Source organism: Lepisma saccharinum, chromosome 1, assembly GCF_977018435.1.
Source record: "Lepisma saccharinum chromosome 1, izLepSacc3.1, whole genome shotgun sequence".
Taxonomy (NCBI): Eukaryota; Metazoa; Arthropoda; class Insecta; order Zygentoma; family Lepismatidae; genus Lepisma; species Lepisma saccharinum.
Genome location: NC_139229.1, coordinates 131,584,140 through 131,602,611, shown reverse-complemented (window position 1 = coordinate 131,602,611; position 18,472 = coordinate 131,584,140). Strand labels below are relative to the sequence as shown.

General features: G+C 34.4%; 1 protein-coding gene across 3 annotated transcripts in view; it reads left to right on the top strand.

Moving 5' to 3' along the window:
- Positions 1-16,925, top strand: part of Rab14 (RAS oncogene family member Rab14) — a 66,104-nt gene extending 49,179 nt beyond the window's left edge. For 2 of the 3 annotated variants that reach the window (XM_083138741.1, XM_083138748.1), the window contains exons 6-8: positions 1,913-1,981; positions 9,979-10,087; positions 14,177-16,925. In XM_083138741.1, coding sequence (XP_082994867.1) covers positions 1,913-1,981; positions 9,979-10,087 — 178 coding nt within the window. In that variant the 3' untranslated portion in view covers positions 14,177-16,925. Of the gene's footprint in view, positions 1-1,912; positions 1,982-9,978; positions 10,096-14,176 lie in introns of all 3 variants that reach the window. The other variant, XM_083138744.1, reaches the window with a different exon arrangement.
- The last annotated feature ends 1,547 nt before the right edge of the window (positions 16,926-18,472 follow it).

Here is an 18,472-nt window from a genome sequence, read left to right as displayed (position 1 = left end):
TTGCAACCAATCAATTTTGAAAGTCCACTACCTTCATTAATAGATAGCATCGCATCACTTCATTGTTTACATTGGCCGACGGGAATTCTAAGTTTCACCGTATGTTGGCACTGAAGGATGTGGAGAGCTGGACTGTGGGAAGATAGCTGGCTTGTAACTTCCCGGAGAAAATAGTTTGTATCACTGAGATAGGCTTGAGAAACAACTATCAATGTAGTGCATAAGAACAGAATCACAGTTCCGATACCTACACCACAGAGATGACCAAAGCCAAGAACTCAAACCAGATAAATTGCATAACTATACCATCATATAATATCTGAAAAGTAGCACACAATCCAGTATTCCAGATTGAAAGAGATTCAAGCTTCAAGAGATACTACTTACCCAAATTGCATTCCCTGGCATGTACAAGGCCATATGCCAAACTCAACTACATTAGCAGGACCATCCAAACCGTGTAAAGTAGAATAGGTGAACACTTGAATGGTGCCAAGTAGGAAACACCAAAGCCTGGCCTTGTACAATGCCGTAGACCATACCATCTCTGCCAACACAGTGTACCCCACACAGGCTCCTCCTCTGAGATCATCATAAAAGAAACCCATGCCATTGTCCAGCAGAAACCAACACTACGCCTGGCACGTTCCCAAAAGATTCCAGACAAGGAAATGCAGACCAATAGGCACAAATCTTAGTATAGCCCAGCACTTGGCATCTTACAGCACAACTAGGTGATGGAAATCAGAAAAAAACTACATGAAAACACACAGTGTTCTCCATAAAATATTTTCAGAACATTTATCATCTCAGTTGTACAGAGCAGTTGGCAATATTTTTCCCCTTCATTTGTAGGGCCTCCTCGATGGTGCAGTGGTAGCATCGTCGCTTTGTAATCAAGGGGTCCCTGGTTCGATACCCGGTGGAGGCACATAGTGGTTCGGATCCCACTTAAAAACTGTACGTCCAGTGACGATTAGCCTTACTGTGCATAAAGTGAACTTAAAACACCAAATCAATCAATCAATTTCCCCTTCATTTGTGAGTGGGGTATTTGTGAAACACTCTTGATACGTGTTTGTAACCAGTAATCAAATTCCATTAGGTTTTCTTTCTTGTGCTATACATTTATAAATTAGTTTGCAACAACAAAGATAGTTTTTTTCCCCTCTGAGAATATGTACACGGTTATAGTTATTTTATTATGCATAAATAATTTTCATTGTTATTAGTTAAGAGCACGAGGAACAGTTTTCATGTCCTGCCAAATACAAGGACCCGAAACTGCTCCTTCCCCACCAACCTTCCCATGTGACAAGGTGGAGAGAGAGAAAGAGGTCCGTGGGCTGGGTGGCTGTAGGAGGGGGAGAAAACATTATGCTTACGGGAGTATTATTTTGTTCTCTTGGGAATATCAAGCTTCCGATGATGTAAAAAAAAAACATATGAATGGAAATAGGACAGGCTGATGATTTTGTTTGTGGTGGAAAAGTTGAGACTTTCACATGATTAGCTTTAACTTGAAGTTGGATTCTGGAAATACTTATTCATCATATTTATTACAGATCGTGTCTAGCTTAATAATCAACTTAAAAAACTGCCTCCACTTGCAACGTGGGGAGAAATTCATGCTCTCCTGTACTAGGTTTTGTTCTTTTCAGTAGTAGTGCTCATTCAGACAATATTGAAATACAGTAAATGCGTACATGGTGCAAAACTATCACTCTTTAACTTAATGATTGTTGTGATCATCATCTAAATCTTAATTGTGAATTTTATTAATTTTATTCCCTTAGGACTTAATTATTGATGTGGTTGATCTTCTAAGCTAATGTTTTATGTTTCATGTTAAATTATCATTAGTATTATTTTGTAATGTCATTATTTTAACACATTTCCTTCTTTTTTAAAGGGGAGAAAATGTAGAGGAAGCCTTCTTGGAAACTGCTAAGAAGATTTATCAGAGTATTCAGGATGGCAGGTAGTGTATCATTCTTGTTCGGTTTTCTTGTAAATTGTTTTGTGTTTCTGTCTTTATAATTTATAATGAAGGGTGTGAAGTACATGGGAAGGTAGCTTACATAGTTCACCCTGATTTACATTGTTTTTAGTGTAGCCATTTTCTTATGCTGGAAAGAAGGATGTCTCATTTATTACCTTCCAGGGAAGAAGCAGGAAGTAGTTTGGTGCATCAAGAGTGTGTTATTTTCATATGTTCCGTGGCAGATGATGCTTTTTGCTACAAGTTAATAATTATACCATAATAACTGTGAAAGCTGCAGTAGTTCAGTGAGTAGGGACTCAGACTTGTCATGAAGAGGCACAAGTTCAATTCCTGAGGTGGGTGACCTAAGGTGGGAATTTTTCTGGCAATTTTCCGTGCATAAAGCAACTCTCAGGATTACCCAGTATCTAATACATGGATGCAGGTTGTTAGGAGTCAAAGGTGGCTGGAGCATGGTTCTGATCATTTCATCTCCACAAATAGCCAAGATTGTGAATATGTGGGGGTCCTTCCACACCATCAACTAGGGATCAGACTGGTTGTCTTTGGATTTCCCTACCAGTGCTCTACCACACATTTATCAACCACTGTCCTTCCCACAATTTCTGTGTAGGTTTATAATGTCAATTCCAGGTATGCTTTGGATCATGTACAATTTTCACTAACTGAAATTATAGGTTAATTTTATGCAGTGGTTCCCAGGCAGTTAGGTTCAGTCTCCGTAGCAAAATTGCATATAACAGATGCATATATTTTGGTAATTTACAAGATATAATCAATATGTTACATTATACATGAGGGTGCTCAACTTAGTCAAGTCCGGTTCAGTCATATGTTTTTTTACCATGTCATATCTTTTCAAATCTAATGCACAGTCCTATTTTCAAAACCTTGAAATAAAGAAATAAAAAAAATAAAGCTGGCAAATGCAATGTGACTTCGATTTCAGTGATTTTCTAACTGAATCAGGAGAATGATTTGCAGATTAATCCAATGCACTGTAAATTATAATGTAGATAAGATAAAATTTGTCCAAAATGTAAAAAGTACACATTGGATTTGAGTAAATGCAATGTAAGTATTGATGTAAAATTATTTAAAAACCGATTCCTTCTTATGTGTCTTGAAAACATACCATTTTCCCCACCATCTATTTCATCATGTTGTCATTCATTCTAATTGTCGCGATTAACATAGAGAGTTTTTTTAACTTTGATTTGTATATGATGGTACTGTTCTTCCTGTGATATAGGTATAGAAAGCTATACCACGAGTGTGTAGTCTTGGAGAATATAGAAATCCTATATCATAGAGGAAATATTGTATTTGTATACAAATCTAAGTTTACATAATGAACACTGTGGTAAAAGGCAACAGCAAAAAGTTTAACCTAGATATGTAGAAAAGTTTCATAAAAATCACTGAAAGGACAACATATTGAAAAATGTTACCAGTTATCATAAATCCTCACAAATGGCATAGTAGTAATCAAGGGGTCCAGAGTTCTGTCTCCATTGGAGACACACGGTTGTTCATTTGGATTCTAATTTAAACTGTAAATTCAGTCGTGATTGGTGTGTGTGAACATGAGGTGCACTTAAAGCAAACTTCGATTCCAACTATCTACAATGAAATTCATCTAAGTTTGCTTCAAACCAGATCTGCATCATGCCAGTTTGGGCAAGAGGGAAGCAGAGATCAACAGTGTTGGCTCTCATTTTTCTCCTTCCCTCCTCAGTCTCAATGGCTGTCTCCTCTGCTGTAATGTTAAAATTGCTCGTGACCATGATCTGCCAAGTAGTACAAAAAGTGACATGATACTCTTTCTATTTGACTATGGGGTCAATATATTTTCCTGTAGTTTACGGTTATTACAAGCATAAGAAAACAGTTTTTCTTTGTGACGTTTCAGGAGAACACACACTCCTTTCATCAGACATTTATTTTCATTTTGACTAAAGATACAGTTATAACAACGGTTAGTAATTTTTTAAACAAAAAGAATCCGTTATATAATGGATGTTATCAATGTTACATTGTTGTAATGTAGCAACTTAACTGTGAAAAAAGCAGTCTGTTTTATTTTTATTTCAGATTTTTTTAAAATTATGAATCCCAAATATCATCAGGTAATTCAAATTCATCATTGTTTTCACAAAGTCTCTTGATGTTTTCTGTTACATTAAATTTTAAAGATGGTGGCTTACTCCATTTGTGAAAAAGAAAACTCCATACTGGATCTACCATTTTCATTATTTAATTTATTCCAGTGTTCTTCTGCAATGAACGAAGCTTCCCAGACATTCAACTCTGTGTTTCCCGTTAATCTTTTTAAAACCCTTCTCTTTTTAATCAAATGCTTCTCTTCGATGATATGAGTTGACAAACCTGTTCTTGGGTTTAGATTTATAATGTCCAAATCGTGTTCGTGCCATCCTATTGCCATTTTCCTTGCTGTTTGTCCCACATAATCCTTTGAACATGAACAACTTATATTATATATTCCTATGGTTTCCACATCTGGTAGAGAGTTTCTCATTTTGAATTCATTAAATGTACATTCCAAACTTCTTGGTGATTTAAAAACAATTTTGAAATTAAAACTTCTAAAAAATTTTTGCAATTTTATGTGAGAATCCCTTGTGGAATGGAATGCACACAAATTTCTTTTCAACAGCTTTTTCATCTTTGTCTGTATTTCTCTTTTCCTTTAGTTTTCTTGCGACTTGTTTTTTGATTTGCTTTATTCTGTTAGTGTGAAAGCCATTTTCTTTTGCTATATTAAAAAGCCTTTCTTCTTCATTTTTGATATCCTCATTATTAGAACATAGTCTTTGTGCTCTCAGGAAAAAATTTAAAAATATGTTATCCATTGTTATACACGAATGTTCTGAATTGGCATGGATGTATTTTTCCCCCGCTAATTTTTTTCCTATGGACTGATGTTTGAATTGTTGAGTCAGTTGTCTTAATTTGCAGATCAAGGAAAGAATAGTTTTTATTGTATGTACGCATTGCTTGCATTATAGAATTATTTTCCTGTAGTTTACGGTTATTACAAGCATAAGAAAACAGTTTTTCTTTGTGACGTTTCAGGAGAACTTTAGTCAAAATGAAAATAAATGTCTGATGAAAGGAGCGTGTGTTGACTTTAGTCAAAATGAAAATAAATGCCTGATGAAAGGAGCGTGTGTTCTGAAACGTCACAAAGAAAAACTAGTCAAAATGAAAATAAATGTCTGATGAAAGGAGCGTGTGTTCTCCTGAAACGTCACAAAGAAAAACTGTTTTTCTTATGCTTGTAATAAGTCAAAATGAAAATAAATGTCTGATGAAAGGAGCGTGTGTTCTCCTGAAACGTCACAAAGAAAAACTGTTTTCTTATGCTTGTAATAACCGTAAACTACAGGAAAATAATTCAAGGAAAGAAATTACATTGTTATTCATGGGTTCGCAAGTGAATTTTATACGAGGATGTGATTCATTTAACAATTTAAATACGTCCATGATGGTGTTCTCATTTTTAGCAATAATTAGCACATCATCTACATATCTGATGTAGAGTTTGATATCCGCACCTATCGCATTAACAATTGTAGATTCTATGTAATGAAGGAAAATGCTGGAGATGATTCCGGATACTGGGTTTCCCATTGCTAGACCATTACTTTGCTAATAGATTTTGCCATCAAATATGAAGTAATTGTAATTTGCACATACAGAAACCATCGAACCATTTCCCATGATTCTACTGGGTTAACCTTCATCTCAATAAGCCATCTGTGTAATGCATCTGTGGCACCTTCTATTGGGACACTAGGATATAAATTTTCAACATCAAAACTTGCAATACGATACTCATTATTCCAAACAATATTTTTTTTAGTTTCTGTTTCACTTCATATGCATTTTTAATACTGAATGGTGTTTGTTGTTCATTTATAGCAAGTCTTTCAACTAAATATTTGAATAGTTTGTATGCAGGATGTGTGAAAGTTGCAATGATGGGTCGTATTGGAGTTCCCGGTTTGTGAGTTTTTGGTAGTCCAAAGGCAATCGGCAGGGTTGAATTTTTGGAGTTTTTTCTTCATTTCTCTTGGTATCGTGATACTGCTTTCAATTACTTTCTTTACCTCATTTATTATTTTAGTTATAGGGTTTCGAGAGGTTTCTGTGAAATTGTTTACTTTGAAACATTTTTCCATTTTTCTTTATAGTCCTTAATTCGGATAAGGACAGGTTTATTTTCCTTGTCCGATTTTATTAAGAAAATGTCGTTTTCTTTCAACCAGATCTTGAAACTATGAACTTTTTCCCCAACCTTATATGCTCTTTCTCCCGTTCTGTGTTTTTTGGACCTCTGTTATTTCTTCTGTTGTATTCAAAACTTAACCGTTCATCAAGAGCATCATGTGTGAGACTTCGTAATTTTCTCTTTTCCTCTTCATCATCTAAGAAATTCAGTGCTTTCTCTATTGAAATCACAAAATCTTCCTTGTGTAAATAAACACTACCAACTGAAAATTTCATTCCGAATTGAAAAATTTCTATATACTCATCAGGTACCTCAATATCTGTAAGATTTATAAATAATCTGTTGTCAATGTTCTTAGTTTCTATTTTACCAGTGATATTAACTGCTTCCCTTCTTTCATTGTTGTTGTATATAACTTGTTCTTCTTGAATTAGCTGGTAGAATTTCCTATCAAGTATCCTTTCTGAAAGCTTGCTGTAGTGTTCTACAACTTGCTGTGTAGCTCTGTTTACTTTATCCCATATGAAACGTCACAAAGAAAAACTGTTTTCTTATGCTTGTAATAACTGTAAACTACAGGAAAATAATTCTATAATGCAAGCAATGCGTACATACAAGAAAAAGGGGTCAATATATACCAGTAAAAAAAAAGTTCCTTAACCATTTTTTTTAAAATTTTCATATTTTTGTTGTTGCTCATTTAAGGTAGTTCAAATCAGGCATTGTTTTTCTAAAACTTGGTGACCATTTTTGTTTCGTAGCTTACTGCATTTTTGGCCTTTGCAGATAGTTGCAATGATTATGAAAACTCGGCTAAGAAAAATGATAGAAAGCTGGTGTAAAAAACATTGTGTCAGTACATTTCAAGATAAATTTTATGTTCTGTACCTTTTTTTTTAGTGTAGTGCAATTGTCAAAACTGATACCCAGTTTTGAACAAAATCAAAGTAATTTTACTTTTTTACTATGGTGTAGTGTAATATCAGATCTATCATCTTTTTTAGAAGAAACATTTACATCCAAAGTTTTAACAGAAAATATTTGAGCTCTGTTACTGGTTTTATTTCTTAGTTATAGCTCTTCGAAAATGCTCGTTTTTAATTTTTTTCTGGTGGGGGACTTAATAAAAATGTGATATTTACAATGTAAAGAATAATCTATGAGTGGTGCCTGTAAAAAATAAATGTTATTGATTTTCCAAGGATATCAAAGTTACAAGGGGAAGCTAGTCAAAAACAGGCAAAGTTACATTGTTAGTTACAAACAAATATTTACTTTTTAATAAACTATCATGTAATTAGAATTATTGCATTTATTAATGACATCAATTGAATGGCATAGTAAGTCCGATAGTAGTTATTATGAATGAAATGGTGTGTAAGGCAGAGTTTAAGTAATGCCTGTTTTCAACTACCCTTGCACAAAGGGTACAACAAAAATATGATTTTTTGATATTTGTCAAGCATCCAGTGGACCATTTGGTATGCATTTACCCTATAGTGCTGTTTGGAATTATAGATGCAATCTAGAGAAATAAAACTTGCATGGTTTGTATCAAGTTTGCATGAATTTCACCATAGTAATCTTATTGAGGGGGCTCAGTAGGGCCTGAGACTTTATGTCCTATAAAACTGCAAAAAATGTACGTAATGTTAAAAAAAATGAAAAATACGTCATAACAAATTAGAAATATGTCACAAAAATGCAGAAATATTCCCAATAAAGCCAAAAATACACACAACAATATTTTCGAATTTCTCATTATATGGGAAGTCAGTATCTTCCAGAGAAGATCGACTAGGGTCAGGGTGGGGTATTAAATAGAATAGAATGGTCTTTATTTAAGCAGGCATGTTTCGGCCTCGTGGGCCATTCTTACAACCAACCCTTGTCAAAGATACAATAAATGAAAAAAAAAAATAACATTGATCATGATAATACAATAAAGATAATATAAAAATTATAGAATAATAAAATGATACATTGAATTGATTAGTATATATACTGTGGAGTAAAGATAAGTAATAAGTCTTTAGTAGTTCATTGTGTGTGTGCAGGGGGGGGAGGTGTTAGGTATGCATTGTATGATGTGCAAGTGCAGGTGCAATTGTTAACATATGCAGGTTAATGTAGTTGTTACGACAATAGTAAGTTCATTAGTTTTTTCTTAAAACTTTGATGGCAAATAACGTTAGTCAATGGTGCAGCCAGTTTGTTTCATTCCCTGATCTCTGTAACAATGAAGAACTTGTTATAGGTGGCAGTTTTATGTTTGGGGATTTTTAGATTGTGTTTCTTGTGGATATTAGGTTCGACCGATATCCTACGAGAACAGATCTTAATGAAGTCCATATTCTTTTAACTGAAGAATGTAGTAGAAAAATACTGAAAATATTGTGAGATTCATTGCAATTATCGTAAGTTCTATTTACTATTATGTCAGATTTACATCTTTGAGGAAACTAAAGCATAATTGGCAGCTCACTACAGCTCTGGTAAATCTGGCAATCAATACAGAAACAACTTTTTGAGGCAGATCTTAACTCCGTAGAATCTGAAAAGAAGTCTGCAAAATTTTTGTCAGAACATGTTACACTCAATATTATTTCTGTTCCACAATGCACATATCATCTTGTGGCAGCAATCAATACAGAAACAACATTTTGGGGGTATTTTAAGTATATAGAATTTGAAAAGCAGCCTACAATTTTTTTGGCAGAACAAGTTACACTAAATACGTTCCCGTTCCACAATGCACTTACAATCTTTCAAGTTCCTGTCCGTGGCATTCCGTTTAGTCTCACTGTTACACAGTGATTCGTGCCTGGCTCAAACGACAAGTAATCTTTAAACTCCTGTACTCTATTGACGATAGAGTAGGGGCTGTAATGTACCAAATGTTATTTTTACTTTTGACTGATCCTTGTGAGAAGCAAGAAAAATATAAAGAAATGAGAACAATTGAAACTTGTTTACAATGATTCTCGTGCCAGCACAACAATGACCGAAAACATTTTTCATCAATAATGTTAGCAGATTGTCAGCGGAATAATAAAAGGTGGTATTATTGTTCTGTAGTAGATGGTAAGAAAAGACTGTATCTACTTTTAACTTCTTTGTTTGTAATTTCCTATTCTTGCCATCAATAATGTAAACTATTCATTGCCTTAAAGTACAAAGAATAAATTATAAAAGAACTGATTGTAAGCTAGACAATTATGAAATTACACAGAAATATGTCTTATTATGAGGAAATTGAAGAAATATGTTGTAAAAATGCGAAATTGGTAAAATATGTCAAAATATGCTTCAACAAGTTTGTCTATTTTGGCTAATTTTCATCAGATACGTAAGGATCTCACACAAGTATTCGACTCAATGCCAAAAAAAAAAGTGTTTTAACATAAAGTCCCGGGCCCTAGTTATCACACTTGCCAACAGTGTAAGTGGTTCACGGTTCGATCTGTGGTGGTAGCTTTGAAATTTGGGTACTAACCCAGCATGGTGATTACAATTGGTCTTGAATGCAAGAAAATAGCAACAATGGGACTGCTTGTGCTGGCAGGATTTGGCCCTCAAAAGGGCTATTGCACCATGGAGTGTAGTTAAGGAAGTTGATTTTTTGATTTGCAAATAAGTAATCTTGACATCTGATTTGAAATGGCACCTTTGTTACTTTAATCAAATGCTAATAAAGATTATTATTGTATTTTTATAGGTTGGACCTGAATGCTGCAGAGTCAGGCGTTCAACACAAACCATCTCAACCAGGAAGGAATGCTTTGATCAATGATCAACAAGCCAATAAGGACAGCTGTGCATGCTAGGTAAAAAAGTAAGCTTATCATAATTCCTCTCACTCCTCCTCGGGACCAGCATTTGATTCCCATCAGTAGAAACTGGATGTTAGCCAAATTCCTATTCTTTATTGTTACAGATGCCATAAAAATGACCACATATAAGTTCATGTCAGGGTATTACGATCATACACAAAAGTTTATTTTGTGTATTTTCTTGTATAGTGCCTATAAATGCCTATTTATACCTGATTTTCGAAATTAACTTGGCATTGTATTAAAACAATTCAAATGTACAGTAGCCATTGTTTTCTGAATACTTTCACCCTACATTGTAAAAATTCCACTTCATATTTTCCGTACATTTCCAGCAACAGAAAACTTATTTCTGGAAGAATGTGTTTTTTTTCCAAATTCATGGCTTCTATTGTACATGGTCAGTAACCAAATTAAGTTAAAGCAAGCGGCATCATCAATACCCCATTCATTCCTTTCATCTATCAATCACTTTCATTCAAAATTTTAAGAAGTATCGTGTTGTCATGTGCAATCAATGACTATTGCTTAATGACTGCCAAGATCTGTTGTGTGCCAGTGATATAGTGCTCTAATCAGAATGTCAAGCATGTATTATTTTCTTTGGATTTGGTTCTGTTATATGAAGAGTAAATTTACATGTGTACTCAGATGTGTTGTCCTAGTTAAATAGAGCATGATTTAACAATGTATTTCATTTGGTAGCATGTTTTTAGTGCCTATTTTCCATATTTCGGTGCCTATTTTTTAGATTTTTAGTGTCTTTTTGCCTGCCTATTTCGGATTTTTTTAGTGCCTAACATCGGGACTCTATTAATGATTTCTCTGGAACAGCTCTTACTATTTTTCTTTTTTTAGTTTATATACATATGGAGCTATTACATATGTGAAGTAGAATGTAAAAGGAGCATTGTAGATTTGTCAAAATCTTTTTTAAATAAATTTATTTGAATTTAAAAATTCAGGCACAACGATTATGAGGATAAATACAAAAAACAAACAAATGAGAGCTGTTTGTCACAGATGGTTGATAATTGATTTATTGTGGGTGGAATGGCAAGAAATAAAACTTTGACCTTCCACCTCATTCAAACTCAATTAAATTTGGCTGGACAATACAGATATACCAGAATAAAATATTTGTGTAAAATTTCAAGTTTTTCTTTATATTCTATGCTTGTTGGAAAGGAAGATGATAATATTTCACTACACACTTCTACAGGGAGGGGGGATGCAAGTCTCTAGAATGAGTAGTCGCTCTCTCATGTGTGTGAATCAGTCACTGCCATTTCAGCCATTCTCGCATACCTCATTGTTTCGCACCACCATTGGTTCATTGTGCAATGTCAATTTGAGTGTCATGCACATCCTGCTAGAATGTGTTGAATTTATAACTGCGGTGTACACTTATACTCCCCAATGATTTGACCTTCCTGCTGGGTGATGATTCCACCATCTTGGAGAATGTCTTTAAATTTCCGCTGGCACCACATTTAAATACCTTTTAATGTGTTTCTCATGCAGAGCAGGGATTGCCACAAAATCTGGATAACAGATATCCGAATTTCAAATTATCTGATATCCGTTTGGATACAATGGACAATCTGGATATCTGAATATCTGGAGTATGGACATCCAGATAATCTGAATATCCAGATAATTCAGATATCTTGGCTAGAACAGGTTTGATGAAGGATTTGTAGAATATCTGTACAGTAAAATATGAAAATGATGAATAAAAGAATATGTGGATAGGCTGCAAAATGGATAAACGATAAAACTGTTTAGATAATCTGGACAATTTGGCCATCCCTTGTTCAGACCCCCTGTGCATCAGTTACAAAATGAGATGTTGCTTCCATCTTAGTTGTATACAGTAAAGTATAATGTGTTCAAACAGTTAACATACCCTATATTAAGGTGTTTTTATCTTATATTGCCATACTTGAAAATTATGAATGCAGATCTTAGTGTTGAGTTTGAATGGTGTGCAAGGTGTTATGTTTCCTATGATTTTTCTTTTAATTATATAAATCAGTTCTGTGGTATCATCCACTGGCAACACCTGTCCATTCCACACAAGCACACACTTTTGATCACAGGATTTTGACAATGTTTTCCTTCATTTTATTCATATCAACAGGGGCTTTGTATACCTTGTAAGCTGTTAATGTTCTTCTTGAAGGTTCGCATAACCACTTTTTGTACATGCAAAATAATCTAACACAGTTATTTTTTGTGGTTTTTATTTTATTTTATCTGAAGATAGAATAAAATAAAAATCACTAAAAATAACTGTGTTAGTTTATTTTGTTTGTAGGCTGTGTTGTTGTTTTTCTTAAGTGAACATTTATTCCTCAAAATGCATGCTTAAATATGCAGTTCTCAATTATGATTACTACTTATATTATCTTCCTGGTGGTGTTGAGATCTTTCAATTACACTTGTTGACATTTTGAGGAAAAAGTTAAGATATTTTCAAATCAATAGTTGTTTCTGGAAGTATTTTGAATGCAGATCATAGAAATGACATCCATTTTTTCCCATCATGTGAGGATTTTTCACAATTTCACAATCAAAATTCTCATATTCACCATTACAGTACGTTAATTACATAATAGAACAAAAGGGAAATTTTGGTTATTTCCAAACCAATAGGTGATTCTGGAAGTATTTTGAATGCTGATCACGCAAATAGCACCCATTTTTTCCAATCACATCCACGTTTTTCACAATTTGACAATCAAAATTCTCATATTCGCCATTCCGTTACACCTATTACAGAATGCAACAAAACAAACTTATGCAAGAGAAATTTCGGTTGTTTCCAAACCATAGGTGATTCTGGAAGTATTTTGAATGCTGATCACGTAAATGACATCAATTTCTATCCATCAAGTCACAATTTTTACATAGGTCATGATTTTTCTCCACGTCACAAAGTTCAATCAACCCACCATATTATAACATTGGGTATTGGACATTGTGTGAAGGATATATTCATGAGGGATTTTGAAAATAAAACTACTTAATCAAAGTCTATACAATTTTTATGCCAATGTGTCATGTGAAGGTGAAAGATGGATTGAATGCTTACAATTCTGTATTCATTTATAGCTCAAAATTAAGGGATTTGTATTGTAGGAAATCAATATTTTTATCACCTTCTAAACAGAGCCATCTGTTAAAAAAAAAAAAAATTTAGGGTTCCCCTGTGCTTAGCACCACGCCATGAAGGCATATAGGGGGTGTGGGGGTAATGCCCCACACTTTCTTGATCCGGTCGTGAGTGGGGGTGATGTGATCAGCATCACACCCCTGACTGCCTTTACCCCCTAGGGTTTCCCATTGGTGAAATAATGGAACTACACATTTTATTGTAAAATTAAGGCAGTGAATAAATATATTGCTGTATTTGAAAGAAACGTGATGGGTAAAAATGGTTTAATTTTTGGAATCACCACGATGAAATTATTCAGAGATGACAGTCATCTGCGAGACATTGAAACCCATGTCGACCAGTGTTATTATTTGAACATAAAATGCAGTAATTTTAGTTCTGTATGTAAAATGGTTGCTTAGATTTAACCTTCACCATATTACACAAAACACAAATAAAGTTTTACTATATTAGCAGCAAACATGAGTGTTTAAAATACACAATGTTTTGCCTCCCTCAATCTACATTCTCATAATGGATTGATTATGAGTTCATTACGTGATGTGCTCCTTTCAGTTGTTTGACATAAAATCTACTTCCCTTAATCTGTAGTGAAGGAAAGAGGACTAAGATTATGAAACAGGAAAATTGTTTTTCATATGAGAAAGTATTCAATGAGAGCTTTAAGACTACAGTCGACACAATCTCTGAATGTATTGGGAAGCTTCTCACCAAGCACATTGTGTGTCATACTTGTTGCATACCCTGTGCAAAATATGATGGCACTCGCACAAATATCTGTGGAAAGCCCACAAATCTGTTTATGGGAACATGAAACATTGCAAATTTGAGTATTACCTATTAAGCCTGTTGGTTTCTTTATTGTATTAAGTATACTGATGCACACTCATTTCTCTTTCAAGGTCCTGTATGTGTGTATTCATTGTCCGTATAAAGAGGTGCAACTGTGCTTTATAATACCTGTAGTTGCTCCAGCAAGAGTGATATAAAACCTTATTGTGATATAAGAGAAAAAGGAAAAAAAATGATTGGATGAGTTTTGTGGTCGCAGACAGCTCTTTAGGAAATAATCTATCCTGAAGTTGCTTCTTATTTGAGCTCTTTCATCTTTGTTTCTATCTAAAACAGGAAGAGAAGGGAAAATATTGGACTCGTGGAGGAAAAAAAGAAGAAATGTATTTGTTTATGTGTATGTATGCATATGAGAAAGTGTGTGTGTGCGCGTATGTATGTCTGTGTGTATGACCTTAGATACCTATGAAGAAGCAGTTGGTTGACCGAATGGATGTTGCGATCAACGAAAATTGTTGAGTGATTAAAAGTGCATCAGATGGGGATTAGTCACACATAGTTACATTTTCACTCCTTGTAAGATTGTTAATGAATGTAGACGTAAAAGAATTCATTCCGTGCTGATGCAACAGTCTTTCTGTTTGGTTTTAAAAAAAATACCTGATGAAATCGATGTATTAGCATATTCTTATAAGATCATTTGGTACCAACAACAAAAGAGTAATAAGTGGGTGAAGTTCTTCTCTTGTAGCCCATGTCATTAGATCACTTGGATGATAAAACATGCCATTCTTTAGTCTCGGATATACAGAAATAATTTCATAATGTAGTAGCGAAGAGGGCTAAGTGTTTGGAGGACATATCACAAGGAAGCACTTCATTTTTTCATATTACTTCATGAAATATGTAAATATAACTGAAAAAGGCACTTCACACAACATACATACATTTGTGTATCTGTGAATTTATACCCAAAAACTATTGAGAAGTAAAAAAAAATATTGTTACAACTATGAACACTGTTAGCGAAGGAAAGTTTGCATATCGTGATAATACTACTTCTAACTTCTATTGTTAGTTCCAACTAAGAATCATCCTATCCTAATTCTTCCTTTGAATTTCAAATATCATGGCATAGTTAGAAGTAATCATTAACAGACAAAATAGACTCTACATAAGAACATGTGATGAACGAGTGAAAGTTTCCCTCCGATATGATTTAGCACTGGACGAGCATGGATGATTTATATATTACTCTCTGTGTAGAAGTGCCAGTTTTTGCAGTATTTGCAGAAGATATTGCAGCTTTGAAAAGTGAATAATATTTGTAGCGACCTCCATTGTAAGAAAAGAAGTAGTGTGATTTGAATGACAAGAAAGTTTGTACTGTTGTATTCTGTATGTTGGTCAAACTTAATCATGTTCCAGGGGAGGAAATGATGTATATAAAATACTATATTCAAAGGTTTATGTTAATTACTACAATGTTGTATAGTAACATGATGCATATATAAGAAGTTTCAAAGCAAACAAAATAGTTCATAAAATAGGACAAAGTTAGAATTATTACAATACACACAAATCTCACAGTGTCCATAGATTTTGAATCATCTGCATATATGATTTTCCATGCATGCTCTGTGGTGTTGAAAATCTTGACTTTGGCTTCCAAAAATTAAATTTTGTTGTCCAAAATGCATGGAAAACACACTTCACACACATAGTTGGACCAACACACTGAATCATAAGTGGATAAATTGAAATGTGGTAGTCAGCATGTAATTGTGTGACTTTTGTTTTTAAATACGAGGGTTTTCTGACCAAAAACATGCTGGATATGACTTTGCTTTACCATCTTTCTTAAAATGCAATTTGACAGGAAAGGTTGTGTGATCATTGAAAGGGGGTGGTTAAGAGGATATTTGCATGATGTAAAAGGTTTGTGCGTTTTGAGGACAATTATATAAACTTACGTATGAATGTGGCATGCTTGAAACTTAAATATTTGTAATCAAAGCTAGATAGAAGGAAAAAAATATGAATAGAATAAATTTAACTTACATGTAAACATTGTATCATAAATTATTGAATAAAGCCCATAGTGATTGTATTCAAGGTAAGGTATATAAGATATAAAAAAGTATATAGTCTGGAACCAAATGGGTGCAATATATCATCACATCTTTACAGTTACTATTAAATACCTTGTATGTGTGTGTTCTGCACCCAGTATTGTTTTGTTTGTGTAGCTGCTGACAATACATTTTTGTTTTTCCACATTCCTTGAATGTTAATGTAGAAATAAAAACTTATAGCTTCATTAATGAAAGTTTAATAAATTTTTCAACTTAGTGATATATTTATTTGAATTCACTTCTTACAGTTGAAATTGCTTAGAAAGAGTCCAAAACCAGTTTTTTATATACGTATATATAATTTAAAACAACAATTATAATAAATAAATAACAGATTAAATTAAATTAATTGTGGATGTATTATACCACTTTCCTTGAAAAAATGGTCATTTTATGCATTTATTTATTCTTTGTATTTCCTTGCAATGATTATATAATTTGTTGTTATAACTGATTCTTTGGCCAGTAGAACTTGGTGCATACAGAAAAGGAAAATATTCATTTTGAATGCTGAAGTCTTGTATCAGAACACATTATTATTATAATTGTATACTGAATTATTCTATTCAAGAACTGTATTGTCAGGTAGCATACACACACATAGAACTATGTTATTTTTCTTTTCATTAGTCATCATGTTCACCTTTGGCATGTCAAGATGTGCTGGTCACTTGCTGTTCATTGTATTACAATCTTGAATAAAAACATTCCGACAATGTTGCAATTAATGTAATTGATTTCCCATGTGTGATTTTAAAAATGCATTATTTATGTGTGTTGTTTTCCATGCTTGGACAAGTGTTGGTGACAACTGTTGCCCCAATGTAGGACTAACTTCAATTTACCAACCAACGTAAACCCAATCTTTCCCACGTAAAAACTGCAGTTGGCCCAACAGTTGTGGTAACTTGGAATGATCATGACCTGCACATATGGGTCATTTTTTCAGCTTTGCTTAGTAGTGCCCTAAAGTTGATTTTTATTGGTACACTAGTGATTGTCAAAGTTTATGTTTAGTTACATGCGAGACTGACAATAATTATAGATTATTGGTTCTCAATATGTATGCATATTGACCAGGCTATCCACTGCCTATGATGGGAGGTGCAATCAACATGAAGATAGAGCATTGCAAAAGTTTCCCTCGAGATCATGCACCAGATTCAAGAGCAACTGAAAATATTTCCATGAGCTATTCGCAATCGATCCCTGGCATAAAATATGTAGAAATGAAAAAAAGTAAAATATAATGTTCTTTACTGAGGCAAATGCAAATTCTCAGTAACCTAGGACAGTGGTTCCCAAAAAGTGCACCACGGTGCCCTGGGGTGCCGTGGCCTGCTTGCAGGGACACCGCGAAATGTTCCAATATTTTCACTGAAATTCAATCAATGAGTGCGAGCCTCAGCTACTGGACGGGTCACAGGTGGCGGATAGTGAAACCTCCCTCAGATATGAGGGGGAGCTGCGAATGTGGGGAAACCCAAATAAGCAGTACCGGACAGAGGCAGCAAGGCTATCAGGGTGTGGAGGGTGTCCAGCGGCATGGACATACTCGGCAAATACCACAGATACCCATCGACAGCCTTGTGACATGGCGAATAAACACCACCATAAAAGTGTTTGCTCCCACTGCCTTGTGGGCCTGGAGGGATCCAGAAAGGCCAAAAGAGTTGGAACCCTAACAGAAAACAAGGGTGTACCTGAGAACACATAGATGGCAGCCCCACCACTCAGGTGTAGGCTGTGACAGGCCTGATTAGCTGACAGCCGAAAACAAAAAAATTCGAGTTAAGAAAGAAGCAAGCAGGACTGGAAATTGGAGACGACACGGGCTACGAATAGGGACATTGAATATTGGAACACTTACAGGAAGGACTGAAAAAATTGTGGATCTAATCGAAAAAAGAAGAATTGACATCTTTGGAATGAGCGAAACGAAATGGAAATTTCCAGGTTTCTTTACCCATTGAAAGAGCAGTAGAGTGGCACACTATGATTCTTTCCAGGATCAAACCAACCGAGAAGGTTCTTTTCCGAAGAATTCCAGGCTTCAGTGACAAGACATAGCCTACTGAGAATGGAATCTGCTGGCAACAAGTGAAGTTGCGCACAAGGGTTGGTAAGATGTAGGGAAGTAATCAGTTTGCTATTGCCAACTTTGAAACTTCAAACCCTGACAAACACTCACTTCAACTTTAGCTGACCTTTTATTCTGACAAATGCTGTTATTGAATTTCTGCAACAAGAAAGCCTTCAACTTTTCAACAT